The 22229-nt window shown below is 42.1% G+C and overlaps 1 protein-coding gene across 1 annotated transcript in view; it reads left to right on the top strand.

The window, feature by feature from the left end:
- CNTN5 (contactin 5) overlaps positions 1–22229 on the top strand; it is a 780450-nt gene that overhangs the window by 614519 nt on the left and 143702 nt on the right. The window contains exons 16-17 of the mRNA XM_077484405.1: positions 15734–15804; positions 15960–16194. Coding sequence (XP_077340531.1) covers positions 15734–15804; positions 15960–16194 — 306 coding nt within the window. The remainder of the gene's footprint in view (positions 1–15733; positions 15805–15959; positions 16195–22229) is intronic.

Genomic DNA, 22229 nt, shown 5'->3' with positions numbered 1-22229 from the left:
CTGTCGTATATAGATGCAGATTTGCAGGTGTTGATCGCATTCTTGTACTCTCTACAGATGAGCAGACTGATATTAAAGTAGACCTTTCAGCCTGTAGGAATACATTTCTAAAATGTCACAATATACAGCAACATTATAAATAAAAATAAATAAATAAATAAAAAATCACCTTTTTGTCCTTAACCGCTTCGAAACCGGGCACTTTTGCCCCCTTCCTGCCCAGGCCAATTTTCAGCTTTCAGTGCTGTCACACTGTGAATGACAATCGCACGGTCTTTCACCCACAATACATTTTTTTTTCATTTTCTTCACACAAATAGAGCTTTCTTTTGGTGGTATTTAATTACCGCAGTTTTTTTATTTTTTGCAAAAAAAAAAAAAAAATACCAAAAATTTTGAAAAAGAAAAAACTTTTTTCTTAATTTCCTTCAGTACATTTTGTAAATAGGTACGGTAATGTTTCTCCTTCACTGATGTGTGCTCAGGAGACTGATAGGCTGCACTGATGGGCACTAATGAGGCGGCACTGAAGGGATATGATCAGGTCCCACTGATGAGGAGGCACTAATATGCCGCACTGATAGACACTGATAGATGGCACTTTTGGGCACTGATAGATGCCACTTATGGGCATTGATAGGTGGCACTGATGGGCGGAACTAACGAGCAGGTACCGATGGGCACTAAAATGCAGCACTGATGGGCACTGATTGGTGTCACTGATGGGCACTAATTGGTGTCACTGATGGGCACTGCTGAGGCTGCACTGATCTCCAGGGTGCTGATGAGCAGTTCCCTGATTACCTGTACAGTCTCCCCCATCAGGAGATGCCCTTGATCAGCTCTCCTCTCCTCACACTCTGTCATTGTGAAGCGTGGAGACCTGATAAACGGCACTTCCTTGTTTACATGTGATCGGCTCTGATTGGACACAGCTGATCACATGGGTAAGGAGCCACGTCATTAGCTCTTTACATGGCACGATGTCAGAGGGCCAGATCGGTGGCACTGGGGCAACATCATAGGGGATCCAGCCCACGGTCATTTTACTATACGGTGGGTGGGAGGTAGTTAAAGGCATTTGCTGAATTGTTCTTGGCTTGGATGAGATGATGTCATAAGTTTGCTGCAGGCAAGAAGAAGCATTTCTTTAGTTTTCTCTCCCCAGTTGTCACGCTGAAACGTTGTAACTTTTTAGCAAGTCACAATTCCCTTTTGTGTGCACACAAGCCACTGCCATTTGGTCATCATCAATGCAGTGTATGAAAATCATGGCTTCTATGGAGTAGGGCTTGGGACCCAACAAGATAGTATAATCATACAGGTTATAGTGAGAAGAGAACAAAAAGCCCTCTAACCAAATCAGTGTATAGCACAGTAGAGCCTTCTCTAATCAGAAGATAATCCCAAGTCTCATTCCATCACATATCCCAAAAATAAGAGGATTATTTCTCATTTCAGGAAGAGGGTGAAGCCATGCACATTTCCTTACTTCCCAAAAAATGCCAAATGGACTCCTTTTCCCAATAACCTGTATGGTTATCCCTGTAGTATACCCCACCTGTACACCATACTGCAATTGATAATGTGATTTAAAGGGTGCTCCCAACTGGTAACGGTATACAACATGGATGAAATACACTGTATATTACCAAAAGTATTAGGACGCCTGCCTTTACATGCACATGAAATTTAATGGCATCCCAGTCTTTCAATATTGGTTCAATATCGAGTTGGCCCACCCTTTGAAGCTATAATAGTTTCAACTCTTCTGGGAAGGCTGTCCACAAGGTTTAGGAGTGTGTCTATGGGAATGTTTGACCATTCTTCTAGAAGCTCATTTGTGAGGTCAGGAGGCCTGGCTCACAGTCTCTGCTCTAATTCATCCCAAAGGTGTTCTATCGGGTTGAGGTCAGGACTCTGTGCAAGCCAGTCTAGTTCCTCCACCCCAAACTTGCTTGTCCATGTCTTTATGGGCCCTATTTGTGCACTGGTGCGCAGTCAGGTTAGAACAGGAAGGGACCATCCCCAAACTGTTCCCACAAAGTTGGGAGCATGAAATTGTCCAAAATGTCTTGGTATGCTGACACTTACCTCACAAATATGCTTCTGGAAGAATGGTAAAACATTCCCATAGACACACTCCTAAACCTTGTGAAAACCCAGAAGAGTTGGAGCTGTTATAGCTGCAAAGGGTGGGCCAACGCAATATTTGATTAATCGTGTTAATTTTTGGAATATGTGATATTGAATGACAAATGTCTTTTTAAAAAATATTTCACTGTGCTACGCACTGGTTAGAGTTGAGGGATTTTTGATACCTTTAGTTCCTTCTCACTATACCCTGTATGGTTATTCTATTATGTTTAGGGCCATATTTACATCAGAGGGGACTATAGGCAGAGAATTTTGAACCCCTGTAAAAATAAAAAAGACAGTAAGAATGACTACTGTAAAGGGCTAGGAGACACAATAAACTGCCCACATTTTTGTAAGACGGCGGGGACACCCGTGCAATTAAGACTTTCAAGACGCCCCTACCCCATCAGGGTTTTGGGTTTGGCTCCACTACTGAGCCCCCCAGATGAGGGATACCCGTATACTATTGGAAGGCTTCTTCACTCCTAATTGATTGGCAAATCCTATTCGAGAGTATGTGAAAGGGTACAACTTTGAGGTGTATTGATATTATTTACGATATCTATAATTGAACTCTTGTGCTTGATTATTCTACCCCCCGCACTGAGCTTCTTTTGATCTACATCATTCCACTCTTAGTAGAGTTGCCAGTTAACTTGGTCACCCCAGAGAGTGGACTCCTTCCCCCCTATCCAGGTATCCTATACGAGAGTTCAATACTTGGAATTTAATCCCTTGAAAGGATTGATTTGGTTCTTAGTTTGTCTTGTGTGGTGTTATCCAGGACCTGTTTTTCAAGGCCAATCAGCACCTACCTATTATATTCTATATAGGAAGCAATTGAATTGTAAAACACGTTGACAAGCAAGCATGGAGGAGTTCATGGACCTAACCCCTTGATACATACAGTTTTCTGCATATTTCATGGACTTTTCACCAACTCATTGAAAGGACCCATTGCCTCCATGTCTGTTCTATTGGGTATCTGTTGACCTTGTCAAGTAAAGGGTGTTGTTGTTTGTCATATTTATGTCAATTTTTTATATTTTTGTAATAAAGATAGTTTTTTTATATTTACTGTCTCATGTTATGCCCACAAAGTATGCCTATTTTTGAGAGAATTACAATTACTCTTTCAGCCTTTCTATATACCCACATTTTTGGTAGAATATTAAAGGCGAGGTTGCACCGAGTAAATAGATACCCAACATGTAAATTTGTGTGTGCCTGTGAAATGGTGACATACTACAGTACACTATATTTTCTTTAGGTCATCAGTTTAGTGTTACGGAGGAGGCCTTGTCCTAGAGTTATTGCTCTCACTTTGGCGTCTGCGACGATATGTAACATGTATATGGCAATCAACGTTCTCATGTGTAGGCTCTCTCAACGTGTGCGTTCACGCTAGTGCGTGTGTATATGTATAGGTGGGGGAGGGCATCAAACTTTTTTTTTTTTTTTTTGGGGGGGTATTTAAGGGGTTGGGTGTAACTATTTTTTTTACAAAAAAAAGTTTTGTTTTTGCTTAACTTTTTTTCCCCTATCCCCCATCACAAAAGTCTCCTATGTGATGATTCTTTTAGATGGCAGGTTCTCTTTAATGAGACAGGCTGCTCTCCCTCCTCCACACCCGCTGGCACCCACTAATGTCGGTCCCAGGGGCACACTTACGGGTGGGGGTTGGCAGTTGGCAGTGTGTGGAAGCAACCGGGTGGCAGCACAGTCACTCGAATGCTTCCACCTTACAGGCAGCACTCTGTCTGTCAGTTTTACACACAATCCTGGACACTGCAGCCATCGGATTGTGTGTGAAACTCCCATCTGTCAGGTCTGTATGATGTGCGGACTTGGCAGCGAAAGGGTTAAAAAAAACACATACTGATGGGTGCCCCTCTAGGTAGGGTGCCTGTAGACACATGTCTGCAGTGCCTAGTGAAAAATCCGGCCCTGGTTAACTTGGGTCCCAAGCCCTACTTTAAAGAATCCATGGTTTCTATACACAACACTGATGATACAATTGTATATAGTTTGGATTAAAGAGGAAGTAAACCCTCATGGGTTTACTTCCTCTTTGTCTCCCTGCAAAGGTAAAGCATAATGGACTACTATGCATCGCATAGTAGTCCATTATGTGTCACTTACCTGACACAGGAGCCAGCGATGTCACCTCTGTCCCCTGTAGTCCGGAGCATCCATCTTCTTCCGGGTATCGCAGCTCTGGCTACTCAAAGCGCCGGAGCAGCGATGACGTAACTCTCGCGCTGGCGCATGGGAGCCGCAACTAATGGCATATCGCCTTTAGCAGCTGCATGCCTACACATGCACAGTAGACAGCTGTGACTGTCTTTTGGTAAATATCTCCTAAACCGTGTAGGTTTAGGAGATATTTCTTGGACCTACAAGTAAGCCTTAATCTAGGCTTACCTGTAGGTCAAAGTGGTTTGTAAGGCCGCGTACACACGGGCGGACTGTTCGCCCAACTAAGTTCGTCAAACAATCCGACAAACAGTCCGTTCAAAATTAGCATGAACGGACTTGACCACACACGATGAACGAACAGTCCGCTGAAAACGTGCGTGATGACGTGTACAGCACGTACGGCGGGACTAGAAAAACGACGTCCTTTACACTGCAATGCAACCTTCGGCCGTGTAAACCCTTTCTGAGCAAGCGCGATACTTAGTCCATCCAACTTGCCTACACACGAGCGGACTGTCCGCTGAAACCAAGTTTGGACGGACAAAACCAAGTTTGAAAGGACTGTCTTACGGAAATTCCGTAAGACTTTGTTCGTCAGACTGTCCGCTGAAACAGTCCGCTGAAGCCCACACACGAGCGGACTGTCCGCTGAAACACTGTTCAGCTGACTAAGTTGGGCGAACAGTCCGCCCGTGTGTACGCGGCCTAAGAGTTTACAACCACTTTAAATGTCTCTATAATATTGTGCTCTATTTGCACTATACCCCTGTGGTCCTGGATGTGAATCTGGCCAATGGGGTATAAAGCTATGATTTGCATGGCTTGGCCCACTTTCTTGGTATGGAGATTAATCATCTTATTTTTGGAATATGTGATGAATGACACATGTGTATACCATCTGTTTTGAAAAGCCTTGACTTTGCTAAGCACTGATTAGAGTTGAGGGATTTTTGATCCCTTCAATCCGTTCTCCCCATACCCTGTATGGTTATACTGTTTCTTTTTCAGCATAAAATCTAAAACTGAATGTAGTCTCCGATAAATTTGATCTTCAAGCAGTGCGTAGGATTGAAGTCATGATTAGATATGTCATATTTGCTATCTAAATCACTTTGTTTCCAAATAAAATGACTGGTAATTTAAGCTCCCACTTGGGAATAGGCAGGAGTGCAGTCAGATGACAGGGGAGACGTGGGGACGTTAATATTCTGTACAATTCTTCAGGTGCTCATTCAGCGAAGCCTGCGGCAGACAAGAAGGAAGCTCTTCTCACTGCTTCACTGGAGAATCCCGCACAACTTGCAATCCATCATCTTTTTTTTTTTCTTGCAGTGAAGTTAATGAATCAAACAGCAGTCACAGTAAACTATGCGTTATCTCCGCAAATAAAAGAAACAGCTTCGATTTTATGGAATCATACAAAAATTCATCAAGTGCCATTCATTTGCTTTGGTGTGTTTATATGTGACAGGCATATTTGTAGCCTGTGATTAAGTTATTGATGTGACATTTAAAGGGCAGTTTATTTTTTAAATTGTTTAAAGTGTATCCCTAGACCAGGGGCCTACAAGCTTTCTAAATAAAGGGCCGGTTTACAGTCCTTTAGACTTTAAGGGGGGCCAGACTGATGCCAGTGGGGGTATAAAATGTCCCAGCTTCAGTGGGAATAGACAAAGTCTCAGAAATAATGACATAGTTCCTGTGGTCAGTAGGAGGAGATATAGTATCTTATCATTGATATTAGTTGGAGGAATAGTGCCCCATTGTGGTATTAGTTGGAGGAATAGTGTCCCTTTTGTGATGTTATTTGGAGGAATAGTGCCCAATCATTAGTATTAGTAGAAGGAATAGTTCCCCATCACTGGAATTAGTTGGAGGAATAGTGCCCCATTTGTGGTATTAGTTGGAGGAATAGGGTCTCATCATTGGTTTAAGTTTGAGGATTGAAATTAGTTGGATGAATAGTGCTCCATCTAAGATATTATTTTGAGAGATAGTGCCCCATCATTGGTATTCATTGGAGGAATAGTGCCCAATCACTGGTATTAGTTGAAGGAATAGTGCCCCAGCATTGGTTCTAGTTGGAGGAATAGTGCCCCATATATGAAATTAGTAGGATGAATTAGTGCCCCATCTATGATATTAGTTGGAGGAATAGTGCCCTTTCATTGGTATTAGTTGGGGGAATAATGCCCATCATTGGTATTAGTTGGAGGAACAGTGCCCCATCTTCGGTATTAGTTGGAGGAATAGTGCCCCATCATTGATATTAGTTGGAGAAACAGTGCCCCATCTTCGGTATCACTTGGAGAATAGTGCCTCATCCATGGTATTAGATAACGGAATAGTGTTCCATCATTGATATTAGTCGAAGGAACAGTGCCTCCTCATTAGTATTGGTTGAAGGAATAGTGCCCCATCATCAATATTAGTTGGAGGAATAGTTCTACAAACTTTCTAAATAAAGGGCTAGTTTACAGACCTTTAGACTTTAGGGGGGCCAGACACCATTGTGGTATTAGTTGGAGGAATAGTGTCCCATTTGTGATGTTATTTGGAGGAATAGTGCCCAATCATTAGTATTAGTAGAAGGAATAGTTCCCCATCACTGGAATTAGTTGGAGGAATAGTGCCCCATCTGTGGTATTAGTTGGGGGAATAGGGTCTCATCCTTGGTGTAAGTTTGAGGATTGAAATTAGTTGGATGAATAGTGCACCATCTAAGATATTATTTTAAGGAATAGTGCCCCATCATTGGTATTCATTGGAGGAATAATGCCCAATCACTGGTATTGGTTGAAGGAATAGTGCCCCAGCATTGGTTCTAGTTGGAGGAATAGTGCCCCATAAATTAAATTAGTAGGAGGAATTAGTGCCCCATCTATGATATTAGTTGGAGGAATAGTGCCCCTTCATTGGTATTAGTTGGATGAATAGGGTCTCATCCTTGGTGTAAGTTTGAGGATTGAAAATAGTTGGATGAATAGTGCTCCATCTAAGATATTATTTTGAGGGATAGTGCCCCATCACTGGTATTAGTTGAAGGAATAGTGCCCCAGCATTGGTTCTAGTTGGAGGAATAGTGCCCCATAAATTAAATTAGTAGGAGGAATTAGAGCCCCATCTATGATATTAGTTGGAGGAATAGTGCCCCATCCGTGGTATTAGTTGAAGGAATAGGGTCTCATCCTTGGTGTAAGTTTGAGGATTGAAATTAGTTGGATGAATAGTGCTCCATCTAAGATATTATTTTGAGGAATAGTGCCCAATCATTGGTATTCATTGGAGGAATAGTGCCCAGTCATTGGTATTAGTTGAAGAAATAGTGCCCCAGCATTGGTTATAGTTGGAGGAATAGTGCCCCATATATGAAATTATTAGGATGAATTAGTGCCCCATCTATGATATTAGTTGGAGGAATAGTGCCCTTTCATTGATATCAGTTGGAGGAATAATGCCCATCATTGGTATTAGTTGGAGGAACAGTGCCCCATCTTCGGTATTAGTTGGAGGAATAGTGCCCCATGATTGATATTAGTTGGAGAAACAGTGCCTCATCTTCGGTATCACTTGGACGATTAGTGCCCCATCCATGGTATTCGATAACGGAATAGTGTCCCGTCATTGATATTAGTCAAAGGAACATTGCCTCATCATTAGTATTAGTTGAAGGAATAGTGCCCCATCATCAATATTAGTTGGAGGAATAGTGCTACAAACTTTCTAAATAAAGGGCCAGTTTACAGACCTTTAGACTTTAGGGGGGCCAGACTGATGCCAGTGGGAGTATAAAATGCCCCAGCATCAGTGGGAGTAGACAATGTCTCAGACTTGGTGGTCAGTGGGAGTAAAAAAAATGACATAGCGCCTGTGGTCAGTAGGAGGAGATATAGTATCTCATCATTGATATTAGTTGCAGGAATAGTGACCCATTGTGGTATTAGTTGGAGGAACAGTGTCCCTTTTGTGAAGTTATTTGAAGGAATAGTGCCCCATCATTAGTATTAGTAGAAGGAATAGTTCCCCATCACTGGAATTAGTTGAAGGAATAGTGTCCCATCTGTGGTATTAGTTGGAGGAATAGGGTCTCATCCTTGGTGTAAGTTTGAGAATTGAAATTAGTTGGATGTATAGTGCTCCATCTAAGATATTATTTTGAGGAATAGTGCCCAATCATTGGTATTAGTTGAAGAAATAGTGCCCCAGCATTGGTTCTAGTTGGAGGAATAGTGCACCATATATGAAATTATTAGGAAGAATTAGTGCCCCATCTATGATATTAGTTGGAGGAATAGTGCCCTTTCATTGGTATTAGTTGGAGGAATAGTACCCCATCTGTGGTATTAGTTGGAGGAATAGTACCCCATCCGTGGTATTAGTTGGAGGAATAGTGCCCAATCCGTGGTATTAGTTGGAGGAATAGTGCCCAATCCGTGGTATTAGTTGGAGGAATAGTGCCCCATCATTGGTATTAGTTGGAAGAATAGTGCCAAATCATTTATATCAGTACATCAGGATGAATGTTGCCCTATCCGTGTCAACGGAAGGAATAGTGCCTTAGGAAAATGTAGGGGAAGCAAGTGGGAACTAATTGGTTATGGGAGCTTTGATTGTTTAGAACAGGCCCAGCGTATGAGCATGCAAAAAACATATAAAGTTGCTGCATATATATGTTGGTACCCCCACCGCCCACACATTATACTTGCCAGCAGTTTTATGTTTTTGTTAACGTGACAGAGACACTTTAAAAATCACATACTTTGGTTTTCCTTTAAACTGCTATAAAAAGAAACTCTAACAATCTAACATCTGCATATTATGTACAAAATGTTTAAATGGCTCCCTAAACCAAATAAAATCCAAATCAGCCATTTGTACGGTAAGGTCAACAGGAGACCTGGCTGGCAGCAGAATACGCTTTTCAATTCCTAAGTCTATTCCGGTGTTCGTTATGGTAATTCAAGTTTCCTCCAATATTGCAAAGATTTTCTCTCTTTTTATTTCCGCACTTTTATTTGGGCTCACCATCTGTACAACTGTTCTGAACTGTCAGGAAAAGACGAAGCAATATGAAATGTTATGTCGTTCCTGCTTGTCATTAGAGTGAGCCGGCCTTCTTTATGTGCCTCATTATAAACAATTAATATGCAGAAGGCTCAGAATATACTAATTATGTGTCAATATGCAAGTTTTATAACTGTATAAGCGCAGTGATAAATTATACTGATAGTTACACACTACGGCTGAATGATACGAGCTGTATGTTGGTGTAAAACCAGCAACGTCTGGCAGAGTAGAAATTCCAAATGTGGAAATTCCAATCTCATGATCAAACTCATTATTAATAAACATTTGCGGCTGTTACAGATTTATCTGAGTAAAAATGAAACTGAAACCCGGGCTTGATTTTAGAATTCATTATTAGCTGTTTTAGATGAATACCTATATCGGAGAGATAAGGGTTTATTAAAAATAAAAATAGCAATTCAAAAAAACAATATAAATTCTGATGACAAATTACTTCTCATACTTAAAATTTACCTTATTTACCTCCCTGGAGGTATGATTATTTCAGATTTTTGATGCTTAAAGCGATACAATTGTTTTGCATGGAAATTTGGCATTTTATATTGTAAGCCACTCCAGGTATCATGACGGTGACAGAGGAGGTTAACGAGGGTCGCTTTGGGGGCTTCAATCTCAATTAAACAAATCATAATGAGCTAGTATGCTATGCATTTTTATTTTTTGCGCTATAAACAAAAAAGAGCAACAATTTTGAAAAAAAAAAGCATTTTTTTTACTTTTTGCTATAATAAATAACTCCCAAAAATATATATATAAAAAATATTTTCCTCAATTTAGGCCGATATGTATTCTTCTACATGTTTTTGGTAACAAAAATCACAATAAGCGTATATTGATTGGTTTGCGCAAAAGTTATAGCGTCTACAAAATGGGGGATAGTTTTATGGCATTTTTTTTTTTATTATTAGTAATGGCGGTGATCTGTGATTTTTATCATGACTGCGACATTATGGTGGACACATCGGACACTGTTGATGATATTTTGGGACCATTGTCATTTATACAGCAATCAGTGCTATAAAAATGCACTGATTACTGTCTAAATGACACTGAAGGGAAGGGGTTAAACACCAGGGGGCGATCAAGAGGTTAAGTATATCCTAGGGAGTGATTCTAATAGTAGGGGGGATGGGCTACCACTCACATGACAGCGATCACTGCACCCGATGACAGAGAGCAGTGATCTCTGTCATGTCATAAGGTAGTACGCGGAAATGCTTTGCTTACTCCCTGATTTGTGGCTCCGTGACATGATCTCCGGGACACCGGCGGACATCGAGTCCGCGCACGCCCGCTAGCCCCGCTAATTAAAGGGGATGAACAGGTACGCCCATTTGCCCACCGCTGCCATTGTGCCCACGTATATCGATGGGCAGCGGTTAGCAAGTGGTTAAGCACAATTAACATTTCTAGATGTGTTCTATGATATGGCAAATCCTAATTTAGACGCTGTTCACCCTAGTGAAATTTCAGATGTGACTTGAGTTGCACAGAATTGCATGACAATGGAAATCACATTGTTTTCAATAGTGCCTGTTCACGTCAATGCAACTCATGGCACAATTTTGGAAAAGGTTCCTGTACTACTTTGGTGTGATTTCAGCATGATTGGCCCAATAGAATATGCATACCACGTTAAAGTAGCATCACAGTTTCAATATTCTATCTTGTTTTCAAGAACATATAATCACACTTTTATATATTTCATAGTCATATTTTTACATGCTTGATCTTCCTTAGTTGTATAGTAGTGCATTGAATGCATATACTCCAATTGCGCTGCTAAACCCTTATGCCCTGTACACACAGTCGGACTTTCCGACTGAAAATGTGCGATCGCATGTTGTTGTCGCAAAATCCGATCATGTGTGGGCTCCATCTGACTTTTTCCTTTGGAATTTCCCACTCAAAGTTTGAGAGCAGGATCTAAAATTTTCCGACAACAAAATCTGATCCTTTAAATTCCAATCGTGTGTAGACAATTCAGACGGACAAAATTCCATGCATGCTCAGAATAAATTACTAGACGAAAGCTTTTGGCTACTGCCCTTTTTATATCCCCGCCGTACTTGTTCTACGTCACAGCGTTCTGAACTATCGGATTTTCCGACAACTTTGTGTGACCGTGTGTATGCAAGACAAGTTTGGGCCAAAATCTGTAGGAAAAAATCAGACGGATTTTGTTGGCGGAAAGTCCGACCGTGTGTATGGGACATTAGCAGCAGAGCACTTCCAGTTCAGTTGATGCAAAGAAATTCAGTGGACAGAACTTCAGCTGAGTGTAGTCATGAGCTTGTTTTAACTTTTTGATTGCCATGACATATATGGGGTTGAGTTATGGGGTTGGCTGTTCACTTAAGGCTGGGTTCACACATGCTGCATCCGCGGCTCACAGCAGGGGTCCGGTGCGTCCCTGTTCACTGATTCAGGTGCGAATCAGGCCCGAATTTCTGCCTGACTTCACACCTGAATTGGAACCAAAGACACACAGGCACCTTTACAAGTGCAGACCACGGCCGACCTGGAGGTGTGTGAATTAGCTCCATTGCGAGCCGGGCACACTCTCCTGTCATGCCAATTGGAATTTTATTATTTTTTTACTATAGTAACACTGTACTGCTCTGGGAAAATGATAAGGGATTTTTTTTACACATTATGATTGCTTATACCAGTGAATTGTATTGGCATAAGCAACCATTTTTACTGAATGTAACTGATTCAGTGTATTTTGTTGTGATTAGTTGTGATTGATCACATCTAAACACATGGTACAGATGGGCTGTAATTGGCCCTGTCTGTCCCATGTGATCACTGTGACCTATCACAGCTAGCAACACAATTATACACAATGGATGGCATGAAAGGAAGCCATCCATTATTTACAACTGTCATGTGATCTGCTGTGATTGGTCACAGCAATCACATGGTACCATCAGCGCCCATTACATTGATCAGTCATTGGCTGTGTCCAAAGGATTAGATCACACTGCAGCTGTGGAAGAGGCATGATCCTGGAGGATCATTCTACCCGGCCATCATTTTGCTATAGGCCAAAAAGGATGTGGTAAACACATCTATACTCAAGTGTTTTACTGATCATTACGCAGGAACATTTCTTCTAGAAAACACATGTAATAACATTAGTAACATTTTTACAGCCACGTGAATGAGGCCTAAGGCATTCATACTTTTTTTTCTTGCTGATCTAAATGCAGCCCATTGTTTTTAATGGGCCTGTACATATGGGCATTTAAACTTGTGCTACGTATAGATCAGTAAAGAGCAAATCCAAAAATCTGTGTTACTTGTCAATATTTTACACGTCAACATAAGAGTATGTGTAAATTCACGTATATACGTGGGTACATCCCACCCCCTTGACAAAAAAACAGCCAAAAGAATGTCTATGCATGTGTATGTGTACGCAAGGATGCACGTGTAGGACTCTCTGGTGTGTGTTAGAGTTAGTGTTGGCAAACCATACTCTGACTCACATGTTAAAGGATATGTAAAGGTACATTTAAAAAAAAACAAAAAAAAAAAAAAACAAAAAAAAAAACATGCCATACTTACCTCCTCTGTGCAGTTGGTTTTGCACAGAGTAGCCCCAATCCTCCCCTTCTGGGGTCCCTCAGTGGCGCTCCTGGCCCAATGGCTGCGCTGCTATGAATCTATCCAATCAGGACCTGAGACACCAGCTGGAGCTGGTGTGCTTGTCCCCATCGCTGGAAAGACTGGGATCAGGTAACTAAAAGGGGGGCTCTAGGGGGCTGGAGCATCACAGGAGCTTTTTCATATTAATGCATAGAATGCATTAAGGTGAAAAACCTTGAGAGTTTACAACCCCTTTAAGGGTAAATCTTAATTGGGTCAGGGTTCATTAGTGTTCAGGGCTGGATGACTCATCCTGGCAGCTCTCTGGTGCCTCCCCCTGGTCTAGAAGGTTGGAGAATCTTCTAGTGCTAGATGGTGGGCTTAGGAGGAGCTGCCATGCATATTTATGAGGCCTCAGCCAATCCCTATTGGTGGGCTGGCAGGGGGCTGAGACAACCTCATAAATAGTCATGGACCATGCCAGCAGAGGCAGTCGGGTGGAAGATGAAGATGCAGTGTTGAGAAGGCTGTCGGTGGCCCTGAGAAGTACCCCTTAGCCTGGGGGGGGGGGGGGTTCCAACCTTAGGCCGGGGCTCGGATGCTGGAAGAATCCTGCCAAAGCACAAAGGAGGAGGCACGGGAGCAAGAGAAGACAGAGTGAGTGACTCGGCACTGTTGGGGACTAACAGGGAGGGAGGCTACCACATGTAGCCAGTCTCCCTTGAAGACAGGAGTGTGCTTAAGTCTTAAATCCTTCACTGAGAGATCTCTTGAGAGTCAGCCGGGTGGGCTGGTGAAGAGTCAGTCGGGTGGACTGGTGTAGAGAGACAGCTGCAGCCATAAGGGCTGGCAGGGCCTGAATATGTGGTGCTGGGACCAGTGACCACAAAGGAATTAGGCCGCGTACACACGCGCGGACTGTTCGCCCAACCTTGTCCGCTGAACAGTGTTTGGGCGGACAGTCCGCTCGTGTGTGGGGCTTCAGCGGACAGTTTCAGCGGACAGTTGGCCGAACAAGGTCTTACGGAAATTCCGAAAAACTGTCCGCTGAAACAAGGTTTCAGCGGACTGTTCGCTCGTGTGTAGGCTTGTTCGGCCAACTAAGTCTCGCGCATGCTCAGAAAGGATTTCCACGTCGGAAGGTTGCATTGCAGTGTATAGGACGTCGTATTTTTCGTCCCGTCGTACGTGCCGTTCACGTCATCGCGCACGGTTTCAGCAAACTGTTCGTCCGTCGTGTGTGGCCATGTCCGTCCATGCTAAGTTTGAGCGGACTGTTCGCTCAAACTGTTGGACGGACAAAGTTGGGCCAACAGTCCGCGCGTGTGTACGCGGCCTCAGAGGAGAAAGTTACATGCTGTGTCACTCCATATGTCCTACTGTTAAGGGACTATGGGGGTTATTTACTAAAGGCAAAAACACTGCGCACTAGAAATACACTTGGAAGTGCAGTAGCTGTAGATCTGAGGGAAATATCTATAATGAGGGGAAGCTCTGCTGATGTCTATCATCCAATCATGTACAAGCAAAAACACATTTTTCTATTTTCCTTGCATGTCCCCCTCAGATCTACTTGCAGTGCACTTGGAAGTGCAGTCCCTGTAGATCTGAGGGGGACATGCAAGGAATTGCAAGGAAAATCAAAAATTGCATTTTTGCTTGTACATGATTGGATGATAGATATCAGCAGAGCTTCCCCTCATTTCAGATCTTCTCTTCAGATCTATAGCTACTTCACTTCCAAGTGCACTTCTAGTGCACAGTGGATTTGCCTTTAGTAAATCAACGCCTGTGAGTTCCTGCCTGTATTAGGTCGTTTCTGAGCTGACAAGGTGCCAAGTTCCTCTAGGAGTATACCAGCAGGGGCTGAGCAAGAGAAAGGCCAAGAGAATGCAGGAGGAGAGTGAAGAAAAGTCTGTATATAGATGTGCAGTATATAGGAAGTTGTCCCTGAAGACCGCCAGTGTCAGGTGGGTATCCCATAACCTCCCATCCCTATCCAAGTCAACCTCCTAATAAACAACAAAAACAAAGCTACAGACTGTTCTCACAAATATGCACATATACTCATGTGGTATACAGCCCATCCTCATGTTTTTACACAGGAGCTTTCTACCCAGAATAGCTGATGTTCATAAATGAGTACCTTGTACAAGAACCCTTAATAGCTCTATACCCGTCTTAAAATCACCTGATTATACAGACGGATTTTGTCCAAAACTGGTGTTGCACACGGTCGGACAAAGTTGTCGGAAAATCCGATCGTTCAGAACGTGATGATGTTTGTTCGTTACGATGGGACTACTTTCAGGCTAGCTTTGGTCTCGTAATTTGATCTGAGCATGCGTGGCAGTTTGTCGGATCGGAATTCTCTACAAACGATCAGACAAAGTCCGATCAGATCATGGTGTCGGAACATTTTATATCCAGCTCTCAAACTTTGTTGGTCGGACATTCCGACGGAAAAAGTCAGATGGAGCCCACACGGTCGGATTATCCGACAACACGGTCTGATCGGACATTTTCCGTCAGAATTTCCGACCGTGTGTACAAGGGCTAATAGGCCAAACTAGATTACAATATGATATACAGTATTTCACCTAGGGTAAGCAAAATTCGGTCATTTCTTTTTTATCTTTTGATTCACTAGCCTTACCGATAATAATGATTTTTATTTTAAGGTTTACTATTGTAGTTTTTTTTTTTTTTTTAGTGCCCAAGACTCCCCCAGCAAATGTCAGTGGTGGAAGTGGAAGGCGCCATGAACTGGTGATAACATGGGAGGTATGCTTATCCTTATTAAATTTATATCGGCAGTGACGTTCATTTTATTTTGACATTATTCCTTATATTTACTCGACCTGCAATCTCATGTGCCTATGTGGACACAGGACTCCGGTTTCCTTGGTTAATAATAAATAATGCATTGACTTTTCCAGCCCGTCTCAGAAGAATTTCAGAACGGTGAGGGGTTTGGTTACATCGTGGCATTCAGGCCAAATGACACCAGGGGATGGAAAGAGAAAATGGTGACCTCCTCCGATGCCTCCAAGTTTATCTACAGAGATGAAAGCACGCCGCCGCTCACACCTTTTGAAGTGAAAGTTGGAGTGTACAATAATAAAGGCGATGGTCCCTTCAGTGATATCGTGTTCATCTGTTCTGCTGAGGGAGGTGAGAAACCTAACATTATTATTGCAAATACAGTTAAAGGGAGACTCTGCAAAACCAGAATATTTATTGATGGCTGTTGATAGAACTAATACAGTATAACCAGTATTTGAAGCCGAACTCCAGGCAAACTCCAGGCTAAATATGTATATATAGGGGGGTTGATTTACCAAAACTGGAGAATCTGGTGCAGCTGAGCATGGTAGCCAATCAGATTATAACTTCAATGAGTATGTAGATAATATTAGTAATTGAATAAACTAATAGTCCTTATAAAACACCAGTCTAATGACACCACAGTGACACAATGGATTCCCACTGAAAACGTCACCTGTGACGAAGCGCGTCTGGGAGGGCACATATTTACATCCCCACGTTGCTTTGGAGGAGGACGGGCTCCTGTGTTTGCCGGCCGGCATTTTTTTTCTTAAGTGAATTTCTATCTACTAACATGTAAGTGCAATACCAAATTTTGAATACATTTTTCGAGACTATTTCACGCTATGGTCAGTTTTTCTTTCTCCTGAGCCCATCCTGAAGTATGGCTACAGACTCTATGAGAGGCCTAGGGTGATTTTTAGCTACACGGTCCAGTCCCTGTGTGGTTCCAGTTGTCAACATTGTAAGCTAAAAGCCAAACTCCAGGCAAACTGCTAAATATGTATACATAGGGGGTTGATTTACCAAAACTGGAGAATCTGGTGCAGCTGAGCATGGTAGCCTATCAGATTCTAACTTCAATGAGTATGTAGATAATATTAGTAATTGAATAAACTAATAGTCCTTATAAAACACCAGTCTAATGACACCACAGTGACACAATGGATCCCCACTGAAAACGTCACCTGTGACGAAACGCGTCTGCAGGACACATATTGACATCACCACGTTGCTTTGGAGGAGGACGGACTCCTGTGTTTGCCTGCCGGCATTTTTTTCTTACGTGGATTTCTATCTACTAACATGTAAGTGCAAAACCAAATTTTGAATACATTTTTTGAGACTATTTCACGCTATGGTCAGTTTTTCTTTCTCCTGAGCCCATCCTGAAGTATGGCTACAGACTCTATGAGAGGCCTAGAGTGATTTTCAGCTACACGGTCCCTGTGTGGTTCCAGTGGTCAACATTGTAAGCTAAAGGCCGGGGCTGAGTTACAGACAAACGCCCTTTGTGCTTGCCATCTGATAAGCAGGCTTATGATATGATGGTCGTACACTCTTTCTGTGTTCGGAGTCACTGTGGTGTCATTAGGGGAGGACTGGTGTTTTATATGGACTATTAGTTTATTCAGTTACTAATATTATCTATATACTCATTGTGTGTATTGGCGCAGCTCTTCCCTTTTCTTTTTTTCTGTTCATGTGTGTATTGAGCTGCTGTCTGTGTTGTTTTATACCATTTATCAATTTCAGTCTAGCACAGTTTTTTTCTTTTTCTTTTTCTAGATTCTAACTTTAGCTTGTTCAATTAAGCTTTAACAAAATAAAACTGGAAGCTGGCTGGTTTCTATGCAGAGCTACACCAGATTTTGCAGTCTCCAGTTTTAGTAAACCAACCCCATAGTGTGATATTTATAAATGGGAGCTACAGTATTGTATCCGCCAAAGGGGTGTATTTCTGTCCATCCAGTCCTGAGGTATATGTAGATGATTGTGTAGTAAGTAACACATAGGGGTTGATTTATTAAAGGCAAATAGACTGTGCATTTTGCAATTGCACTCTCCATGTGCAGTTGCTCCAGAGCTTAGTAAATGAGCTAAAGCTTCACTTTGCAAAGAATACCCAATCACCTGCAAGGAAAATAAAAAAAACAGCAGTTTTGCTTGCACATGATTGGATGATGTATGCCAGCAGAGTTTCTGCTCATGCTTTGGAGCAGCTGCACTTGCAAAGTGAACAGCCTATTTGCCTTTAGTAAATCAAACCCTAAGTATAGCTCCATTCACATCTGTGCATTCCCGAAACACACAAAAGAAACGCTTGTTACCCTTGCAGTGCCATAAATTAGCATAGGGAAGTCCATTGATTTTGTAGCATAGGGAAGTCCATTGATTTTACGTATGGCATGCAAAAACAAAAAAACACACGTTTCAAATTGCTAGATGTGTATGGGGTCTAAGCCCCGATTCACACTGCCGTGACTTGTCATACGACTTCAAAGTCGCCCTCTATTAACTGCAGTGGAACTGTTCTAATCGGTGCGACTCAAGTCTCTCCGACTTAGAAAAAGGTTCCTGCACTACTTTTAGTGCAACTTCAAAACAGCCTGCATTAACTTCTGTTAATGAGGTTGTATGCAAGCCGCGATAAAGTTGTGCAGGGATGTCGGATTCAAAGTCGCGGCAGTGTGAACCCAGGCTCGGGGTTCTTTCACACATGCAACGTTCTGCATTAGGACCATTTTTCAGAGGGCATTTGACAGGTGATATGGAGGCGTTATATCGACTCCCTTGCCACCTGATTTAACTCTGTAAATGCCGCACTTCTGTGCCATAATCGTGTGCATTGCACATGGTAGTGAGGCAGTTGTGGCGCAGCCTCATTGGTCTCATTGGGCGCATTTGACAGGCGGCGCCTCTTTTCAATCTCTGCTGTCCAAAATAAAATACTGTAGCTGTGAAACAAAGCATCATGGCATAGGAACAGCCTTGTCAGGCTGTGATATTAAGATTTGGGTGGACGGTCAGAGAGAGAGCTAAAACCTTGGCTCCGTCGCCTGTTTTTACTGCCTTCCAGCCGCCTGTGTAAAAAGCCCTTTCAGGTCTTGCCTGTGACTGGTTGGGGAAGGAGAAGCAGAAGACTGCTTCTGTCATTCTGCCCTTTCATCCTAAAGCCTCGTACACATGATCAGATTTACCGATGGGAAATGTGTGATGATAGGCTGTTGGCGGAAAATCCGACCGTTTGTACGCTCCATCAATTGTTTTTGGATTTTCTGCAGACAGACGTTGGATGGCAGGTTTTAAAATTTTCCACGGACAAATGTCTGTTGTCGGATTTTCTTAGCGTGCGTACACAAGTCCGTCGGACAAAAGTCCAAAGTACAAACACCCATGCTCAGAAGCAAGGACGAGCCAGAAGCGGTCGGTCTTGTAAACTCGTGTTCGTAATGGAAACATGGCAAATTATGAAATCTCCAAATGCAGCGCACAGTTCTCTTCTTCTTTAATGGGATAATAATGAAGCTGCTTTGCTGGTGATACTGATGGAGTTATTGCAAGCAGATTTTCAAAGGCTTTTTTTTTCTAGTGATATCAAGAATAATATTTTTTATTTACTTATTTATTTAGGCAAGTTACCAAAACACCATTATCCCGTCGTTTTTAAGATTAAAGATACAACTATGTTGGTGTCCCTTGTTAATTTTACATTGTATTTTTTTAAATGTAACTGCCTACTCCCAAACTATCATTTGAAGTAAAACAAATAGCCAAGTATTATTCTACACAATTTTTTTATTGTGCATTAAAAAAAGAAAACAAATAAAATTAGACATGCAATCTGCCAATAGATACTTAACCTCCCTGGCGGTAAGATTATTTCGGATTTTAGGTGCTAAAAGCGGTACCATTATTTTGCATGAAAATTTGGCGTTTTGTATTGTAGTCCTGTAATTCTTAGGAATAACTCACTTAAATCTGTTCAAACAAGAGTCTAGCAGACATCCCGGGTATGATAAAGTTTGAAAAATGAAATCATAAATTATAATATAATAAATAATTATAAATAATTGTACCAAATAATAATATAACAATAATAAAAATTATTCAATAATGTAATCAAATCAAAAACACAGAAATTTTCTCAGTTGCAGAATTGTCACTGTCATTACTTTTCAGAATTTGATGACGGATCTTCCCACAAATCGCTATCGCTCAATTCTGCGAGTGATTCCAATTTATTATCGCTGTTTTCTAGCTGGTCTAAAATCATTTTTGATGTAAAGGGACAGTTTTGGTTGCTATGGACAATCTCCAGTTTCCAGGCATAAAGAACAGTTTTTATTATATAAAACTGCATGCAGGACACTGGGAAGACCACTAGGGACAAAGGGGATGTGAAATAATTACATACAGCAATGTAATCTGTAAGATTACATTATATTGTATGTATACTGTGTGTTTCACTTTTTGAATTTGGCGCCGATCTCCGCCCCCGTGCGTCGCAACACTCGCAGGGCACGGAGACCGGCGATGTGATAGATCGAGCGAGACACGGCTCACTCGTACAGCGCAGGGACATCGCTGGATCTGAGGGAGAAGGTAAGTAAACCTCTCCCTGCATAAAGCTATGCGGTCCCGAGTCTGGCTCGGGGTTACCGCTTTTGGTATAAAAATTCCACCCCGAGCCAAACTCGGGAATACCTTCAGGAGGGTTAACCAAAAAGTGCATTCTATGCATCCAAAAATATAGTAAATGACATAAATGACATAAATATATGTCAAAACAATATCTCCAAGGCCAATAATAAATAACACGTTATCTCCTCCGATTCCGCAACATGTCTGGTTGGCGAGCGGCCGTTCAGGAACTAACTGAAAAGCACGAAAAGAAAAGCGTGAAATGAAAAGCGCAAATCAACACTCACCAAACTTCTACTAACACGAAATTAGCAGAAGGGTGGCGCTAAAGAGCCAAAAAAACATGTAGTACGCCACTACGTTCTGGATTGTTGGTCAACAATTGTGTGCCGTGTGTATGCAAGACAAGTTTGAGCCAACACCCTTTAGACAAAAGTCCACGGTTTTGTTGGCCAACAATCCGATCATGTGTACGAGGCTTTACAGTCCATGAGCACTGCAGCACAGCTTTTGTTTGCTGCTTCTTTCTCTCCCAATCTAAACTCTGCTGTACAGGGACTGATAGAAGCTAATGCCAAGTACCCAAGGACCTATATTGCTTGCATTAAAAAAAAAAATTTATGAATATATTAATGAATACAGAACTGCATCAATTTGTGTTTGTTTTTTTCTGCCTTTAGTTTGAATTTCACCTCCTTATTTTTTTTTTTTGTAACTTGAGAACAGTTCATTTTAATGAGACATACAAATAAGCCTCCATTGTCGCAAGGGAGATCCAGCTATCAGTTCTGCTTTACACTTAGCTTCCCCGATGCCTCAGACTTTGCCAGGTTCTATTATTAACAATATATACAGATACAAGGAATCCTCCGAGAAGTCTTGCCGCATCGCTGGGTATTTAAATCAGAGAGCATGGTGTACAAGCAGCATCGCACAAGTACCTTGACCTTGAGGTCTTCTTATGAGTAAGTACTAAGGGTTTTGAAGCGCTTTAAGGTACTTGCTGCTTGTTCAGTGTGCCCTCTGATTTAAATAAACTCCCACCATTATGGCAAGACTTCTCCGAGAATTTGTGTCTGTATATATCGTTGGCAGTTAGCTTCAAGCTCACCTTTTTCATGTGTTCCTCTTATGGTGTTACATATTCTTCATGGTCGCGGTTATACCTAATTATCTTTTTCTTTGTCATGATCCCCACTTGCTGTGCCACCTTTTTCATATTGTAAATGGTGCCAAGGGTGATCTGCACTCTGAAGAGCTCTCTCTTTCTGATCAGTGGTACTGACCCACCACCTCCTACATCTTGTGCCTCACCACCGGCCCATCGCTGGGATGGGCAGCCTTAGTAATAGTGAGCCAGAGGGCCAGAGCCATTGTCCATAAAGCTGGATCCTGTTTTTCAGAATACAGCACGCCTCTGTTTGGTGATACTATACTGTGGCACTGTGTAGAAGAACCAAAATGATGTAAAGGCACCTGAAGGTGTTTGCAGTAAATGGTAGGTGTCAGCTTGTAATTTTCTAAAGGTCACAGGTTCACTTTAACCACTTCCCGCCCTCCCACAATGTACTGTGGGCAAGCAGGCAGGTGTAGACAAAGCATCATACCCATACATCGCTGCCTACTTCCTGGTTTAGGGCACGTGCATGCAGGCCCCCCCTGCCCAGCACCCAGATTCATGGCTGGGACCTGCTGATCAGATGTATACAATCACAGCCCAGAGCTTTGTGTTACTA

Source organism: Lithobates pipiens, unplaced genomic scaffold (assembly GCF_037356315.1).
Source record: "Lithobates pipiens isolate NorthernLeopardFrog02 unplaced genomic scaffold, aLitPip1_a1.2 Scaffold_16, whole genome shotgun sequence".
Taxonomy (NCBI): Eukaryota; Metazoa; Chordata; class Amphibia; order Anura; family Ranidae; genus Lithobates; species Lithobates pipiens.
The sequence above is the reverse complement of the archived record's forward strand: the minus strand, read 5'-3'. Positions and strand labels throughout refer to the sequence as shown.